Source organism: Salvelinus namaycush, chromosome 42, assembly GCF_016432855.1.
Source record: "Salvelinus namaycush isolate Seneca chromosome 42, SaNama_1.0, whole genome shotgun sequence".
NCBI lineage: Eukaryota > Metazoa > Chordata > Actinopteri > Salmoniformes > Salmonidae > Salvelinus > Salvelinus namaycush.
In genome coordinates, this window is record NC_052348.1 from 11,362,108 (window position 1) to 11,380,188 (window position 18,081).

Sequence of the window (18,081 nt, forward strand, 5' to 3'; positions counted from 1 at the left end):
CCATGTCACACCCTGACCTAACTAAAATAATAAAGAAAACAAAGATAACTAAGGCCAGGGCGTGGCAATTTCATAAGTGTCAAATGCTTTTATTGACAATTACATGAAGTTGATGCAAAGAGTCAATATTTGCAGTGTTGACCCTTGTTTTTCAAGACCTCTGCAATCCGCCCTGGCATGCTGTCAATTAACTTCTGGGCCACATCCTGACTGATGGCAGCCCATTCTTGCATAATCAATGCTTGGAGTTTGTTAGAATTTGTGGGTTTTTGTTTGTCCACCCGCCTCTTGAGGATTGACCACAAGTTCTCAATGGGATTAAGGTCTGGGGAGTTTCCTGGCCGTGGACCCAAAATATCGATGTTTTGTTCCCCGAGCCACTTTTGGCTTGTGGCAAGGTGCTCCATCATGCTGGAAAAGGCATTGTTCGTCACCAAACTGTTCCTGGATGGTTGGAAGAAGTTACTCTCGGAGGATGTGTTGATACCATTCTTTATTCATGGCTGTGTTCTTAGGCAAAATTGTGAGTGAGCCCACTCCCTTGGCTGAGAAGCAACCCCACACATGAATGGTCTCAGGATGCTTTACTGTTGGCATGACACAGGACTGATGGTAGCACTCACCTTGTCTTCTCCGGACAAGCTTTTTTCCGGATGCCCCAAACAATCGGAAAGGGGATTCATCAGAGAAAATTACTTTACCCCAGTCCTCAGCAGTCCAATCCCTGTACCTTTTGCAGAATATCAGTCTGTCCTTGATGTTTTTCCTGGAGAGAAGTGGCTTCTTTGCTGCCCTTCTTGACACCAGGCCATCCTCCAAATGTCTTCACCTCACACCTGCCTGCTGCCATTCCTGAGCAAGCTCTGTACTGGTGGTGCCCCGATCCCGCAGCTGAATCAGCTTTAGGAGACGGTCCTGGCGCTTGCTGGACTTTCTTGGGAACCCTGAAGCCTTCTTCACAACAATTGAACCGCTCTCCTTGAAGTTCTTGATGATCCGATAAATGGTTGATTTAGGTGCAATCTTACTGGCAGCAATATCCTTGCCTGTGAAGCCCTTTTTGTGCAAAGCAAGGATGACAGCACGTGTTTCCTTCCAGGTAACTATGGTTGACAGAGGAAGAACAATGATTCCAAGCACCACCCTCCTTTTGAGGCTTCTAGTCTGTTATTCGAACTCAATCAGCATGACAGAGTGATCTCCAGCCTTGTCCTCGTCAACACTCACACCTGTGTTAACGAGAGAATCACTGACATGATGTCAGCTGGTCCTTTTGTGGCAGGGCTGAAATGCAGTGGAAATGTTTTGGGGGGATTCAGTTCATTTGCATGGCAAAGAGGGACATTGCAATTAATTGCAATTAATCTGATCACTCTTCATAACATTCTGGAGTAAATGCAAATTGCCATCATACAAACTGAGGCAGCAGACTTTGTGAAAATATATATTTGTGTCATTCTCAAAACTTTTGGCCACGACTGTACAAGGAGAAAGAGGCTAGGTCAGTAAAGTAACGAGAGAGAGAGAGAAGAGAGTAGAAGAGAATAAAAGATAGAGAGAGAAAGAGAGAAGAAAAGAGAAGATAAAAAAGAGAGAGAGACAGAGAGCACAGTATCTCTGGCTGACAAACAACAGATATTGGTTTGTCTCTCTCTCTCTCCCCCTCTCTCTTTCTTTCTTTTTTTCTCTCTCTCTCAGTCTCTATCTCTCTCTCACTCTCTCTTCCTCCTCTCTCTCTCTCTGTGGGCCTCGCTCTCTGCCTCCCTGTCTGTCCCTCCCATCCCGCCTCATCACAACCGGCAGGAACAAAGCAGCGGCCCTCTCTGTCACTGCAAACCTCTCCTTCCTCCGTCATTATCAACAGCCTCACTCAGCATGGGGCTATTAAAAGGATAACTACGCTCTGTAGTCACTAATAATGGATGTGTTTGGGTGAAATGGAAGTCACCAGAAAACACCCAGTCAGTCTGCAACTGTCTGCAACCCAATAATCCATTGAGGAATTCATAATGCCAACTGCCTACTCCCCAATTCTCCCTGGAGATATTCACATATAACAATGATTAAGGAACGATTGCCTTCATAGCAATCTCAGTGGAGTCCCCTGTGAATACATTTCTAATATCATGATATGAAGGTATGAGCCTCAGTACAATAACTCCTCCATTAATATGGCATGTGGCTTTACAGAGCTTTACAGAGTGACTAAGGGAACCCAACCATGGAAGGAAGGAGTGGTGAACAGAGGAGGTTGGCGGGAGGAGCTATAGGAGGACAGTCTCATTGTACCGGCAGGAGTGGAATTAATGGAACGGTATCAAACATCTGGAAACCATGTTTTACTCCGTTCCATTTATTCCATTCCAGCCAATACAATCAACCCGTCCTCCTATAGCTCCTCCCACCAGCCTGCTCTGATAGTGACGGAGGGATGACGGAGGGATGATGGAGGGATGACGGAGGAAAGAAAACAACTATAAAGAGATACACTTGGGCATCAGACAGTATGTCTCTCTGACTCGACAAAGTCCTCCAGTACGTCACAATGTCTGTCAATGCCATACTGTATATCAGCTAGCCAATTATCCTCACACTAACATCCACAGTCAATAGCATTCTATGGTTGCATCTGAAATGGCACCCTATTCCCTATGTAGTGCATTACTTTGAACAGGGCTCTGGTTAAAGTAGTGCACTATAGGGAATGGAGTGCCATTTTGGACGTAACCTATGACCCTCTACGATCCCCCTGTCAGGACCAACCATTACATCCACTGTGCCCTGCATAGGCTATTATGCTGAGTCTGGGGAGTAAATTAGCTTTCCCTCTTTAGAAGTGAGATATTGTTCTACTCTTTTGCCTTATTTTCTGTCCCTTTAGCAGGAAGGAGCAGCGGTTGTTTCTTTAAGGATCGATATTGTATTGCAGTGAGAGATGTGTTGAGGTAAAAGGGGTAAAAAGTTGTGCTGAATGCATTATTAAGTCTTAGATTTATTGGTCACTTTTATCTCTCCAGTGTGTTGTTCCCTCTCTGTTGAGAGACAGGAAAGGTTAGTGGTTTAATTGACTGATTGAGGCTGCAGCGCTCTCATTACGACCAACAGGACGGTGGGCTGGACTGCCCTCCGGTGGACAATCTATCCCACTGCAACCAATGGAATGTAGGTCCTGTTTGAATACTTAAGATTGCCTTCTTCCTCCCTTCCTTGAATTCACTTATTATGCTTGGTGCTTATGCACCAATTGATCATATATTTAATGAGGGAGGGATGCATGTTAAAGGTGTCATTTGATTATTAGCAGTAGCGGTTTTGCTTCTTCATAACAGTTTTGTCATGAAAAGAATTTGCTTGTTGACTTAGGTAGCCATGGTTATAAAATCCTCCCATTCACTGCTGATACGATTAATTTGCATAGCTGTAGATATTGACGTCTCCATGGAAACAGAAAGGAATAACGTCATCCACTTTGGCAGCCTCTGACCACATCTATTTTAACACAGAGGGATGTTAAACATCAATAAATACATGAAAACAAAGTGACTAGAGACCCTGAATCTGCTTGATTCACTCTAAAATGTGACTTCTGCTTTATCCCAACCCCTCCGAAAGACACGTATAGGCCTACAGGTTGAAGAGGTTGGAGCAGGGGGCTGCCACACTGGGCACCCATGAAGCAGCTGTTGTGGATTGCTCAATAGCACAACGGAAGACAACGGCATCTAGGATTTGATACCAGCAATCTTCCGGTACGCTAGCTCACTTTGTGGAAATGTGAAATTAATGTAGAAGAATATAACACATTAGATCTGGTAAAAGATAATACAAAGAAAAAAATATGCATTTTTTTGTACCATCATCTTTGAAATGCAAGAGAAAGGCCATAATGTATTATTCCAGCCAAGGCGCAATTTAGATTTTGGCCACTAGATGGCAGCAGTGTATGTGTTTTAGACCGATCCAATGAACCATTGCATATCTGTTCAAGATGTTGTATCAAGACTGCCCTGATGTGCCTAATTGGTTTATTAATACATGTTCAAGTTCATAATTGTGCACTCTCCTCAAACAGTAGCATGGTATTCTTTCACTGTAATAGCTACTGTAAATTGGGCAGCGCAGTTAGATTAGCAAGAATTTAAGCTTTCTGCCCATATCAGATATGTCTATGTCCTGGGAAATGTTTTTGTTACTTACAACTTCATGTTAATCATATTAGCCTACGTTAACTCAACTGTCCCGCGGGGGGGGGGGGGGGGGGGGGGGGGGACACACCAATCCCATAGAGGTAAAGGCTGACTCCACTATGTCTCTGTGTAACGCTTGATGTGAACAAGCATTTCATCTCCACACTCACTGCCTTTTAGAGCGAAAGCATTTTCTGTTTAGCCTAATTAATTAAAACCATGGAAACGTTCAATATTAATCTCCTCAGCGCTCTGAACTCTAACTGCGGTCATAATCTTATACAGACAATGTATGCTAATTAAAGTTCCTTCAAGGTTATCTCTAAACAGGCCAACTGGGATCCCCAACAGCTTAGTTCATTATTGTGGAAATAATATAATTGAGTGGTCACAGACTTGCAACTCCACTAGAGTTAGAGGTAGAAGAGATGCCTTTATCTGAGGTCGAATGGGAGCACAGTGCCAGTCTTTTGTATTCTCATGAACTCATATTACACTTTACCACATGGGGGCGCTAATGGACCATATAAGTTAGACGTATTAAATCCTCTGGCACGCTGGCCTCCTAGTTCTCTTGCCAGACTAGACACAGCTGGTGAATACATAAATATGTTTAAAAGCCTTCAGTATTGATAGAAAGAGGAAATATATTAATCTACCAAAGCCTATATTGACTGGTGGATTATGTCTCTGTGATTTTCCTGAATTGCATCATCCATGAATCACAACTAGACTTAGAGTTAGAAAAATGTATTAAAATGTCACTCCACAATGATACAATAATACACAATACTGAAACACATTGTGGAACACAACAGTTTTGAGACACTGAAAACAATCATGGTCAAACATGGTACATGTCTATAATACATTGCATCATCAATACACATGTATAAAATAATAATTGTAAAAAACAATTTAAGTACAGTAGATAACCCCAACCCTAACTATGTATCACCAAACCCTCATTCGCATTGGTGTGTACTGTTACTTTTTATTTGCCGGCCACTATTTCTTTAAAAGTCTGTATCAGTTGGAAGCTTCTGTGTTTATAGTCTCAACTCTGAACATGTTTCAACTCAGAAAAATCATTCACCTGTGATATCATGTCTAAACTTGTCATGGCCGGGGCTATGCTTTATGGGATAGGTGGATAAAGGTATGGGGGAAGGTTAATGAGGTATAACGACATATCCATAGATAGTACAGTATACAACTTTCAGAGCTCAATTCTCACCCTGTTAGCGGTTTGAATTCGAATCCAAACAGAAGCTTACCTGGTCCTTCAGAAGACCAGTGTAACAGAGAACAACTACCAGCTGCTCCTTACTGAATGTAACTAAGCAAAACATTTTCCTTTCCCCCATTTAGTAAGTTTGCTGTGCTCTTGTCTTCTCTTTGGTATGCCCCAATTGCTTGAATACCTTAACTGGGAGGAATTTGCTTCAGCAGAGAGCAGAGGAGCTGCCAGGCTTGTGGCTACAGGCACACAGTTAATTGCATCACATCCGCAAGAGTGATCCAGCTGGGTGTGTGTAGCTATGTGGCTGTGTACTCTAGGTTTCTCTCTCTCCCTCTCTTTTTTTTCTCTCTCTCTCTCTTACCTCCCTCCCTCCCTATCTCTCTCTCTCTCCCCCCTCGCCCTCTCTCTCATTCTCTCCCTCCTCCTCCTCTCGGTGAGTCTCTAGGTGAGTCAAAAGCAGCCCCGAATCAGGAAGTAGGATGCCGTGACAGACATTAGTAGGCAGAAGGAAATGGGCACCACCACCACACAATGTCACTATGTCTGCTGCTGCCCCTGTCCATGGTAACACAAGGACGAGAGGGAGGAGAGGGCACAGGGAAATGACCCCAGCGTCGATCATGTTGCTGCTGGCTCTGACAGCCTGCCTGGCAGGGACTGGTAGGTGTGGACTGTGGATTGGAAAGATGATTTACCCTTACTGCTCATTGGAAACAGAGCTTTCATGGCTTTCTCTACTCTCCTACATTCACTCACTTTCATTACCTGTCTGTTTTCTCTTGGTGTCTCTCTGTTCTGCTCTTTTTTTCAGTTTGCCTGAGAATGTAATAGTCTGCTGAAATGTGGTTTATATTGGCGGGTGGTGGCTGCTGAAATATGTGTGGACACGTTTCATGAAGAGATAGTGAAAGTTCTAGGCCTTTTGACTACATGGTATTCTATCCAGTAGGTCTTACACACCGTACCTGAGTAATCGCTGCTGTATGGCTACATGTGTCTTTGAGTTGCTTCACAATGCTTTCTGAAGTTGAATATTTGAATAGCTCTCCGAGAGCTTGTTCACTTCTATTCAAACGGATGTTATTGTCTTTGTACATCTCTGTTACATTTCAGTTGTGAAAGAGGCTGAGTTCACATCCCTTCTTGCAACGGGTAGTTAGTTACGAATGATACGAATCAGCTATAAACACAGTGAAACGTTGATGTTCCTGTTTTATTTCAAAAGACCCATCTTCACCGAAAGAACGAGAACATTGTGTTTTGTTAGTAGGAAAACCATTTGCAGAAACATTTTCGCAATGGCATTACCGAGGCCTAACGGTACAGTTTGTTCCCTCTGCAGTGTATGTTATCTCCATCTGTGTGATACTTCTTTTTAGTTTAAAGAGTCATAGAGTCTACTGCCAGTATATGTGCCTTGCCTTTTTCACTGTAACCACTGGCTGGTAACCAAGGGATATGTTCATTTGAAAGGGTTTTTAATGCCATGCCCATGCCTCCTCAACACATAGATTTTGAATTACACTGTACATGCCCAAACATTTACAGTAAGAAGTGTCTGTGATGGTTCTTGGAATGTCCGGGGTTAACCTACACAAAGAAAGGTGCTATCTAGAACCTAAAAGGGTTATCAGGCTGTCCCCATAGGAGAACCCTTTGAAGAACCATTTTTGGTTCCAGGTAGAACGCTTTTGGTTCCAGCTACAGAGGGTTCTACATGGACCCCAAAGGGGCACTACCTGTAACCAAAAAGGGTTCTACCTGAAACCAAAAAGGGTTCTCCTATGGGGACAGCTGAAGAACCCCTTTGGAACCCATTTTTGGAAGAGTGTATGATACATAGGCCCATTTTGTTAAACATGATTAAGGTCACAGCTCTCAACCCAAGTACACTACTGATAGGCCCAAACTGATTCACATCCAAAGATCTGCTGACTGTTTAAACTCCTTTTTCTGGGAAACAGTATCACACTGTCTGACTCAGTGTAGTTTGCACATAGTGGAGTCTTTCGTGGGTTTTTTATGAATCCCAAATATTCTAAATTGCATAAAACTAGGGTGGTGTTTTTTTTCCCTTGGCTCTCGTTATACAGTAGGCTTAAGGTCAGGTCGTGTTATAAGGAAAAACTCCTGGCCCTATGTTGCTTAACCATTGACTCTTTCATTCATTGTAGTGTTCTGCCAGGGTGATGAGGACACAAATACTGTTGAAGAAACACAAACAGAAAATGATGCTGGGTTCTCAGGTGAGCTTTAGCTGTTATCTGCTGTGCATACTCCTCCAACACAACCTGGTGGCAATAGCTCATAACTGTCCCTTTCCAACGGGTTTGGCATTAGATGTGCTTGTGTTGATACTTTTCTCAATGTCCCCAGTGATCCCAACTGTAAGTGACGCTACCCCTACACCAGACTCATACCTATCATCTGAGAGTCCTTCAGGTGAGATTACACCTGTTTCCATAACACAATTCCGTTACCTGATTTCCATCAGAGCCTTGCATGACAACAAAAAAAGGCCCTCTGGTTTTTCATTTCATTTTATGTCATTTCAGAGGGATATGAGACTGAAGCTGAATCTGGTTCTGGATTCAGTCCAGGTGTCAATTCAGAAGGTATATTACATCCGTACCTCAGCACTTTGTGACAACAGCTGATGTAAAAGGGGCGTTATAAAATAAACTGGATTGATTTGATTGATTGAACACAAACAACAAAACGGATGTAGTGTTTAAGGAAACCGTGTGTTAGAAACGATTGTTGAGATGGTGAAAATAATTGCAGAAACATTGCAGACAAGCAGGTGTTACATCTGTAGCAACACGATCAGTTTCCCACCGTGATGCTTCCTCTTCCAGGGGAGGATCAGCTCAAATCCTCTGAAGCACCACTGGAGGACAGTCTGAGTCTCACCTTCATCCTGGTTCCTGTTGTGCTGGTGGTCGTGATAATCGCCATGGTAGTGGGCGTAGTCATAATCAACCGCAGATGGAATCGGAAAGAAAAGAGCAATTCTGGTAAGTCACGAGAACTGTGCTATAGCTGGAAATATGTCCACGTGATGAGAAGCAACAGGCGACATGGCCCCATTCTCACACACCATGACAGATCTGCTTATGACTAGATGTATTGTACTATTCAGTCGTCCTGTTCATTGCATGGGTACTTTACAACACTATGACTTGTGAAAAACAGCTCTGAGTTGGGGTATGTTTAGCTTTGTGCATACCTATTTAGAATAGTGTGTAGGCCTACAGTTGTATACTCAACCACAATACAGTATACAATGTATGAGTGGATATTGTTAATGTACTTTGACATTACTTTATGAGATGGTGCACGATGTTGGCTATAAGGATGGTTTCCTATTCCAGATCATGTAGAAGAGGATAAATATTTGCATGGTAGCGATGACACAGAAAACGTTCCAATGTAAGTATTGAACACTGCACTATGAGTTATATAGTGCATTCGGGAGGTATTCAGACCCCTTGACTTTTTCCACATTTTGTTACATTACAGCTTTATTCTAAAATATATCTTTTTAAATGTATTTCCCTCATCAATCTACAATCAATACCACATAATGACAAGGTGAAAACAGGTTTTTAGACATTTTTGCAAAAAACAGAAATACCTTATTTACATACATAAGTATATAGACCCTTTGCTATGAGACTCGAAATCGAGCTCAGGTGCATCCTGTTTCCATGGATCATCCTTGAGATGTTTCTACGACTTGATTGGAGTCCACCTGTGGTAAATTCAATTGATTGGACATGATTTGGAAAGGCATTGAAGGTCCACAAGAACACAGCAGAAATAAATCATGTCAACTGTGCTAATGTGTAGTGAGTTTCACCTACTGCCTAGTACACAACTGCCTAGTGCCTAGTACACAAGGGTCCAAAACTGTTAACCTAAAAAAAACACTAAATAGATTCTTAAATGGAAGAGGTTTGGATCCACCAAGACTCTTCCTAGAGCTGGCCGCCCGGCCAAACTGAGCGATCAGGGAAGAAGGGCCAATGTCAGGGAGGTGACCAAGAACCCGATGGTCACTCTGACAGAGCTCCATAGTTCCTCTGTGGAGTTGGGAGAACCTTCCAGAAGAACATCCATCTCTGCAGCACTCCACCAACCAGGCCTTTATGGTAGAGTGGCCAGACGGAAGTCACTCCTCAGTAAAAGGCACATGATAGCCCATTTGGAGTTTGCCAAACAGTACCTATAGGACTTTCAGACCATAATAAAAAGGATTCTCTGGTCTGATAAAACCAAGATTGAACTCTTTGGCCTGAATGCCAAGTGTCACGTCTGGAGGAAACCTGGCACCATCACTACGGTGAAGTATGGTGGTGGCAGCATCATGCTGTGGGGATGTTTTTCAACGGCAGGGACTGGAAGACTAGTCAGGATTGAGGGAAAGATGAACGGAGAAAAGTACAGAGAGATCCTTGGCGAAAACCTGCTCCAGAGTACTCAGGACCTCAGACTGGGGCGAAGGTTCACCTTCCAACAGGACAATGACCCTAAGCACACAGCCAAGACAACGCAGGAGTGGCTTCGGGACAAGTCTGAATGTCCTTGAGTGGCCCAGCCAGAGCCCGGACTTGAACCCGATCGAATATCTCTGGAGAGAACTAAAAATCCCCAAATACAGGTGTGCCAAGCTTGTAGCGTCATATCTAAGAAGACTCAAGGTTGTAATCACTGCCAAAGGTGTTTCAACAAAGTACTGAGTAAAGGGTCTGAATACTTAAGTAAATGTGATATTTTTTAAGATGTTTAAAAAAACGTTTTTGCTTTGTCATTATGGGGTATTGTGTGTAGATTGATGAAGGGACAAAACAATTTAATACATTTTAGAATAAGGCTGTAACATAACAAAATGTGGAAAAAGTCAAGGGGTCTGAATACTTTCCGAATGCACTGTATCTAGGCTACTGCTGTCTTGACTGTGCTCTCTATACATTTCAAGTTGCAGTCACTCAAATTCGTAATAGGCGGTAAATCTGTTTCCTTAGTATGATTTTGACCTCACCCTTTCTCACCTCTGTTTGTTATTTCCTGTTTAGAAAGAAAGACGTTGAGGAGTTTGAAACAGGCGTGTGTGTGTGTGTGTGTGTGTGTGTGTGTGTGTGTGTGTGTGTGTGTGTGTGTGTGTGTGTGTGTGTGTGTGTGTGCGTGCGTGCGTGCGTGCGTGCGTGCGTGCGTGCGTGCGTGTGCTCTTTTCCTCAACAAGTTGTTTCACACAAACACACACACACCAGTCTCTCATATCTGACATAAAGTATATAGTCAAGAAGTATCATGTGTGAATCTAAGTGTTTACACATTAGCCTGAGAACTTATGAAAGAGCATTTCAGCAGAAATATGGCAAACCTCAAGTTCCTCCTGCTATGATATGACACCTTGTCCCTGGTAACCAGCCTCCGTGTGAGAATGTACGGTATGACTAAGGTATCTTTAGTGTAAGAGAAAGACTAGCATAAAGGAAATAACCATCAAAAGCGATATCCTGTCAAAACTTTACACTGCATATGAATGCTCTCTCTCTCTAAGCCAATCATGTGTCCATGATGACTTCAGCGCATTGACAGAAAACTATAATCAATGACGAGAGCGCCCTCCTGTGAGAATCAGCAATACTACCACTCAAATGGCCTTGAGTAGAAAATCATGTCAAACTCTATTGGAGGGAAGGACAGTGCCTATTCAAATACCAACAGTTTTGGGTGGAAATCAGTGGAAAACAGCATATTCCTAAGGAGTTTAATTTGAGACCAGTACACCGTGTGAGAAACCCCTCAACTGTTTTGGATTGTCTTTATACCTCAACAGTGGATGTTTGTATTTTTTTCCCCTCTACACTCCCTTCATTTTAGTCCCTTTATTTTGTCATTTTCGAATGTCAAAACACTAATATGATGGGCTGGCTATGTTGGCTGTTTTCCAGGCCCATGTTTGAGGATGATGTCCCCTCTGTGTTGGAGCTGGAGATGGAAGACCTGGAACAGTGGATGAATAAAGATGGTGAGTCATCTAAAAACCCCAAGAGAAAATGTATAGCAGCCCACTAATAATTATCTTTGAAAATAATGTATAACTGGAACAATCTGAGCTGAGGCTGTATATCTTGTATGTTAGTTGGCAATGGTCGTGCTTGTTTTCCAAGCATTAGACTACTCTTGGTTCACAATAAGAAGATCTGTCTGTTTTAAACTCTGTTGACTACTCACTCCTGTTTAGTAATTGAAATTTGGACGTATGTAATCACATGCCTTTCCCTGATAAATGCTACTGTGAAAACAGGTTGGTAGAGTATAACTGTTCTCCAATAGAGGGCGCCATTGTATACTTTATTACTGAGCCACTGCAAGTGTGACGATAGCGTTCATACATGGACTAGACTGGAGTCAATTCCTTTTATATGTGCACTTTAAATATCTAAGTACATACTGATAGGAAAGCTATTCGTAGACTGTAAATGTCCATATTGTTTGTGATTTATACAGGGATATTGTATTCGTCACATGAGCTGTTCATTTGTTTTTTTAGGTGGAGTTCGAATGGACTCTGGACAAGGGATCTAACATGAGATCATGGTAAACATACACCTGCTATTTACTAACACTATAGTAGTCAACTCTACTGTACTTTGCTGTTTATGTAGCAACGCTGCAGGATAAGATCATGGGCTCTATTCAATCTGCATCACTGAATCGTTACAGATTGCGCGATATAAATGTAAAGGTAATTCCCGATTGAGCCGACATAGGCAGCGTTTACCGTGAACGTAGTCTCCGCTAACGCGGAATATTACGTTTACATTTCAATCACGCTTTAATAACGCTGAATATCTGTAATACGGATTGAATAGAGTCCACGGTGGTGACTGGTGAATGCGTCAGTCACACCCAGCAACTCAGGAACAGGGAGGGAGGACAGACAGCCTGGTGATGACATAATGTGTTGTCCTGGTGACATAATAACATGACCTGCTGCTATTGACGTGGGTTGACCTGTCCTGCTGTTACTGTAACATGAAACTCAACAGTCTATCATTTGATTAAGAGAAAGAATCTAGGATCAGTTTAGCCTTTTAGATAATAATTACTAAGATGGACATGGATGGGGAGACCTGACCCTAGATCAGCACACGTACTCTGTGACACTTTATAAATACAGGCCTCGGTCAGTGGAGGCTGCTGAGGGGAGGACGGCTCATAATAATATCTCCAAGGGAGCAAATAGAATGGTATCAAACACTTGAAAACAACATGTTTGATGCAGTGGTGCAACTTTTGTTTTAGAAGTGGGAGGAACATTATTTAATTTTTTATCCAGTCGGATAAACACTCCAAACAGCCTACCAGACCACTCGGAGGCGTCCACATGGTCCTAAAGCACACCGTTGCCTCATTTTGTATCACATTCCAATGATAAAGCTCGGGGGAACAAAAATGCAATTTCAGAATGTGGGGGGGACATGTCCCCTCTGTCCCCATTGAAAGTTTCGCCCCTTGTTTGATGTATTTGATACCGTTCCACCTATTCCGCTCTAGCCATTACCAAGAGCCCGTCCTCCCCAATTAAGGTGCCACCAAACTGCAGGTACTATTAATAAAGCTGCCAGTTGAGGACTTGTGAGGCGTCTGTTTCTCAACTTAGACTAATGTACTTGTCCTCTTGCTCAGTTGTGCACCGGGGCCTCCCACTCCTCTTTCTATTCTGGTTAGAGCCAGTTTGTGCTGTTCTGTGACCTGGCCATTTTGAGCCTGTAATCGAACCCACAAATGCTGATGCTCCAGATACTCAACTAGTCTAAAGAAGGCCAGTTTTATTGCTTCTTTAATCAGAACAGCAGTTTTCAGCTGTGCTAACATAATTGCAAAAGGGTTTTCTAATGATCAATTAGCCTTTTAAAATGATAAACTTGGATTAGCTAACACAACGTGCCATTGGAACACAGGAGTGATGGTCGCTGATAATGGGCCTCTGTACGCCTATGCAGATATTCCATAAAAAATCGTCCGTTTCCAGCTACAATAGTCATTTACAACATTAACAATGTCTACACTGTATTTCTGATCAATTAGATGCTATTTTAATGGACAAAAAAATAGCTTTTCTTTCAAAAACAAGGACATTTCTAAGTGACCCCAAACTTTTGAACGGTAGTGTACATACTCATCATGCGCAGGTATTTATCCTTTATTTAACTAGGAAAATCAGTTAAGAACAAATTCTTATTTACAATGACGGCCAAACCCAGATGACGCTGGGCCAGCAACAGTCATTTATGGGTTTTTTTTTGGGGGGGGGGGGGGGGGGGGGATTTGTATTTTACCCTGTTTTTCTTCCGAATTTCATGATATCCAATTGCGATCCAATTACGATCTTGTCTCATCGCTGCAACTCCCTAACGGGCTCGGGAGAGGCGAAGGTCGAGTCATGCGTCCCCAGAAACATGATCCGCCAAACCGCACTTCTTAACAACCGCCCGCCTAACCCGGAAGCCAGCTGCACCAGTCTGTCAGAGGAAACACAGCTCAACTAACGCCCGAAGTCAACCTGCAGTCGCCCGGCCCACCACAACAGTCATTTCTGTTCCCCCTGCATACCTTGTTTTGATACGTGGTGGCCACACACACACACACACACACACACACACACACACACACACACACACACACACACACACACACACACACACACACACACACACACACAAATACAGATACAGATACAGAGCGAGACAGAGTCTCACATACTCCCACACATGCTTCTATTATCTCTCTGACACACACACTCACACGCACAGAAAAATACACATGACTGCACAAGCACATGCCTCACTTACTGACATAAGGGCACACACACACACACACACACACACACACACACACACACACACACACACACACACACACACACACACACACACACACACACACACACACAGTGACTGCTGAACTCTGTCCCCTAGTCCTCTGTACCCATCGTAACCTTCTAACCCTCTGAAGCAGGAAGAGTCCTGACATCTGTTAGCGATTACCACAGGCATGCATGGAAGTGTGGCGCAACAGGGCGTAGGGATGGCCCCTTGTTCTCTCTCTCAGAAAGGCTGGGAGGGTCAAGGTCCATTAGACTAGCTGTGAGCTCACGTCATTCACACACAGCTTTTTTCCCCCAGGGTTCTGTTGGTTTGCAGCGTGCCATAAGGGTGGAGGGTCATAGATTACTCTCAGTTAACTGTGTAGGGCAGGCCTACTGTAGACCAGTGGAGGCTGGTGGGAGGAGCTATTTGGAGGACGGGCTCATTGTAATGTCTGGAATGGAATAAATGGAACGGTATAAAACACATCAAACACATGGAAACCACATTTTTGACTCCGTTCCATAATTCCATTCCAGCCATTACAATGAGCCCGTCCTCCTATAGCTCCTCCCACCAGCCTCCGCTGCTGTAGACAGCATGCCCTATTGTAGACCTACTGTAAGTACATAGAAATCAACTGTAAATATCTGTTGTTTCCAATGGGGGATTTATTGACAGTTTGGTGTAGACTAGAGGATCAACGTATCTGATTGTGAAATGACATCATTCTCATTCCTTCCCAAGGACCTTTGGCTTGTGATACTGTAGGTCAGAGGGTCTGGTGTGACAACCAAACGAATATTAAAACATCACGTCACTCCTTCCAATGAAGGATGTTATTCTATTGATTGTATGAACGTGTACTGTACTGTATGTAGTCACATGACCTCTCCCTGTCTGTCTGTCTCCTCTAGGCTAGTCCCTAAAGAGTCATGGAGTCAGTCAATTCTCTCTCCCAACCGTCCTCTTGCTGTACTGCCGGTGACAAAGGACATTTCCCCATCGCAGGGAAGGACATTCTGTTACCCAGCAGCACTGCAGGCTTCTTCTATTCATGTCAATGTCAAGGCAATGTCATCAACCGACCACATTGACAACGAGAAAGCAACACCTCCACCAAGGTGACTGCAAAAAACAGGAAATGCTGAATTTATTTTCCATTTCAGCATAAACAAAAGACAAGTAACAATAAATACACAAGTTAAACGTTCTTAGAACGTAACATCTTAAAATCTGCGCACTCCACCGTCAATTGTACTGTGGTATAGACTTTATGGAGAAACAGTGTGTGGCAATAGTCCTTTCACTACACGGATCCTGACTGTGGTCGGCCTAATACTGAATGCTTTTTGCAACGCCATCAGTACAATGCCTTTTTAGTCATTGTTTCAAGTTCATATACACTTTTTATGTGATTGTTTTATTGTCTTTTGTATTCAGCTGTCATGCAGTGAGAGAAGGAATCAGTGAGAGAGGAAGGAGTAAAACACAGGAGGTTGGTGGCACCTTAATTGAGGAGGATGCGCTCGGGGTAATGGCTGGAGCAGAATGAGTGGAATGCTATCAAATACATCAGACACTTGGTTTCCATGCGTTTGATCCCGTTCCATTCGCTCCGTTCCAGCCATTATTATGAGCTGTCCTCCCTTCAGCAGCCTCCTGTGGAGTAAAACGTATAAAACTATTGCTGAAAGCAGGTGTCGGTAGCCATGTTCTGACACCCAGACAACAATATCAGAACTTGACCTCCAAAGATCCTACAGGCCCTCCCCTTTACAACATAAACACATATTCCATGCCCACAGTAAAGCCATACCAGATGGTATATAGTCTTATTCCAACAGCCAACTAACCCAGTCCCATGATAGATATGATGGCTCTAACCCAGTCCCATGATAGATATGATGGCTTTAACCCAGTCCCATGATAGATATGATGGCTTTAACCCAGTCCCATGATAGATATGATGGCTTTAACCCAGTCCCATGATATATATGATGGCTCTAACCCAGTCCCATGATAGATATGATGGCTTTAACCCAGTCCCATGATAGATATGATGGCTCTAACCCAGTCCCATGATAGATATGATGGCTCTAACTCAGTCCCATGATAGATATGATGGATCTAACCCAGTCCTATGATAGATATGATGGCTCTAACCCAGTCCCATGATAGATATGATGGCTCTAACTCAGTCCCATGATAGATATGATGGCTCTAACTCAGTCCCATGATAGATATGATGGCTCTAACTCAGTCCCATGATAGATATGATGGCTCTAACTCAGTCCCATGATAGATATGATGGCTCTAACCCAGTCTCATGATAGATATGATGGCTCTAACTCAGTCCCATGATAGATATGATGGCTTTAACCCAGTCCCATGACAGATATGATGGCTTTAACCCAGTCCCATGATAGATATGATGGCTTTAACCCAGTCCCATGATAGACATGATGGCTCTAACCCAGTCCCATGATAGATATGATGGCTCTAACTCAGTCCCATGATAGATATGATGGCTCTAACTCAGTCCCATGATAGATATGATGGCTCTAACTCAGTCCCATGATAGATATGATGGCTCTAACTCAGTCCCATGATAGATATGATGGCTCTAACCCAGTCCCATGACAGATATGATGGCTTTAACCCAGTCCCATGACAGATATGATGGCTTTAACCCAGTCCCATGATATATATGATGGCTCTAACCCAGTCCCATGATAGATATGATGGCTCAACAAATGTTTATGCTAAAGACTAGCTAGTCTCTCCTCCTCTCCTCTGCTCTGTCCCTTCTGGTTGTAGTACACAGACTGCATGTGGATCTATCTCTCTGTCTCTCTTTCACTCTCTCTCTCTCTCTGTCTCTCTGTCTCTTTGTCTCTCTCTGTCTCTCTCGCTCTCACAAACTCCGACTCTAATTACGAAACCCTGTCTATCGTTTTATGCATGAGATAACTGAGAACTGCTGGTACACTGCTTTGCTTTGGTTCATGCGCGTCACGCAATGCTAAAGCTGTTTAGAATTCAAGAGGGATTAGGGAAGGTAATTTCTGAGATAGTCTGCGAGATATTTTCACAGAGTGCAAATTTCAGTTGGGTTGTTATATACAGTGACTGTCTTGAGATATTTTGTTTTCCATGATTTTCTTTGAGAAACAGAATTTCACAATTACTGTCATTACTTCCTAAGCATGTCATTCCTGTTGATGGTACACTGTCTTTCATTGGTTGAATATGTTTTTCCTCCAATGATAGTGGTGTTGTTGATATGCAATCTGAATCTACAAATTCTCGTCACATCAATGTATAAATGTTATGCTCAGCTCTATGTGACAGTCAGTATTTTGCAGTAACTTTCATTGTAAATATGTGGAAGATCTTTTTTTTTTACTTGCATGTATATTTTTTAAATGTGTATATTGTGTTTGATTTGATACAAATATTGATATTTGCTTATGGTCATAGGAGTGAATTTGGTCCCTCAATCTCTGTTAGGTCCTCATACTTGTCAGTAATTTAAGTGTTACAGCAGTAGTTATTGTAGTAAAGAGTAATAATTTCAACAAGGAACCAACTGTCCGGACAATATATTTGCATATTTGTAAATCATCAATAAATCTGTGACGCGCTACTTTGTTTGTGTGCGCGGGCCCATTAATGTGTGCCACTTCGTCTGTCCCTGTATGTGTCACAGGAGGTTGGTGGCACCTTAATTGGGGAGGACGGACTCGTGGTAATGGCTGGAGTGGAA

The 18,081-nt window shown here is 42.9% G+C and overlaps 1 protein-coding gene across 3 annotated transcripts; it reads left to right on the forward strand.

Annotated features, from left to right (window-relative positions):
- Positions 1-5,886: 5,886 nt before the first annotated feature.
- On the forward strand, positions 5,887-18,076 carry LOC120035181 (transmembrane protein 154-like). Of its 3 annotated transcripts, XM_038982005.1 has the most exons (9): positions 5,887-6,090; positions 7,605-7,676; positions 7,807-7,872; positions 7,986-8,045; positions 8,289-8,447; positions 8,805-8,862; positions 11,391-11,467; positions 11,993-12,039; positions 15,230-18,076. In XM_038982005.1, the coding sequence occupies exons 1-8, from the start codon at positions 5,970-5,972 to the stop codon at positions 12,025-12,027; spliced, it is 648 nt and encodes a 215-aa protein (XP_038837933.1). In that variant the 5' UTR covers positions 5,887-5,969; the 3' UTR covers positions 12,028-12,039; positions 15,230-18,076. The 3 variants fall into 3 exon arrangements, with proteins under 3 accessions (XP_038837933.1, XP_038837934.1, XP_038837935.1); XM_038982006.1 differs by lacking the exon at positions 11,993-12,039; XM_038982007.1 differs by lacking the exons at positions 8,805-8,862; positions 15,230-18,076 and having other exon boundaries at positions 11,993-12,025.
- The last annotated feature ends 5 nt before the right edge of the window (positions 18,077-18,081 follow it).

Coding starts and splice junctions, on each gene's coding strand:
- LOC120035181 (XM_038982005.1), top strand. CDS start 5,970: ATGTCTGCTGCTGCCCCTGTCCATGGTAACACAAGGACGAGAGGGAGG. Junction 7,677..7,806: donor AAATGATGCTGGGTTCTCAG/GTGAGCTTTAGC, acceptor CAATGTCCCCAG/TGATCCCAACTGTAAGTGAC. Junction 8,863..11,390: donor GACACAGAAAACGTTCCAAT/GTAAGTATTGAA, acceptor GCTGTTTTCCAG/GCCCATGTTTGAGGATGATG.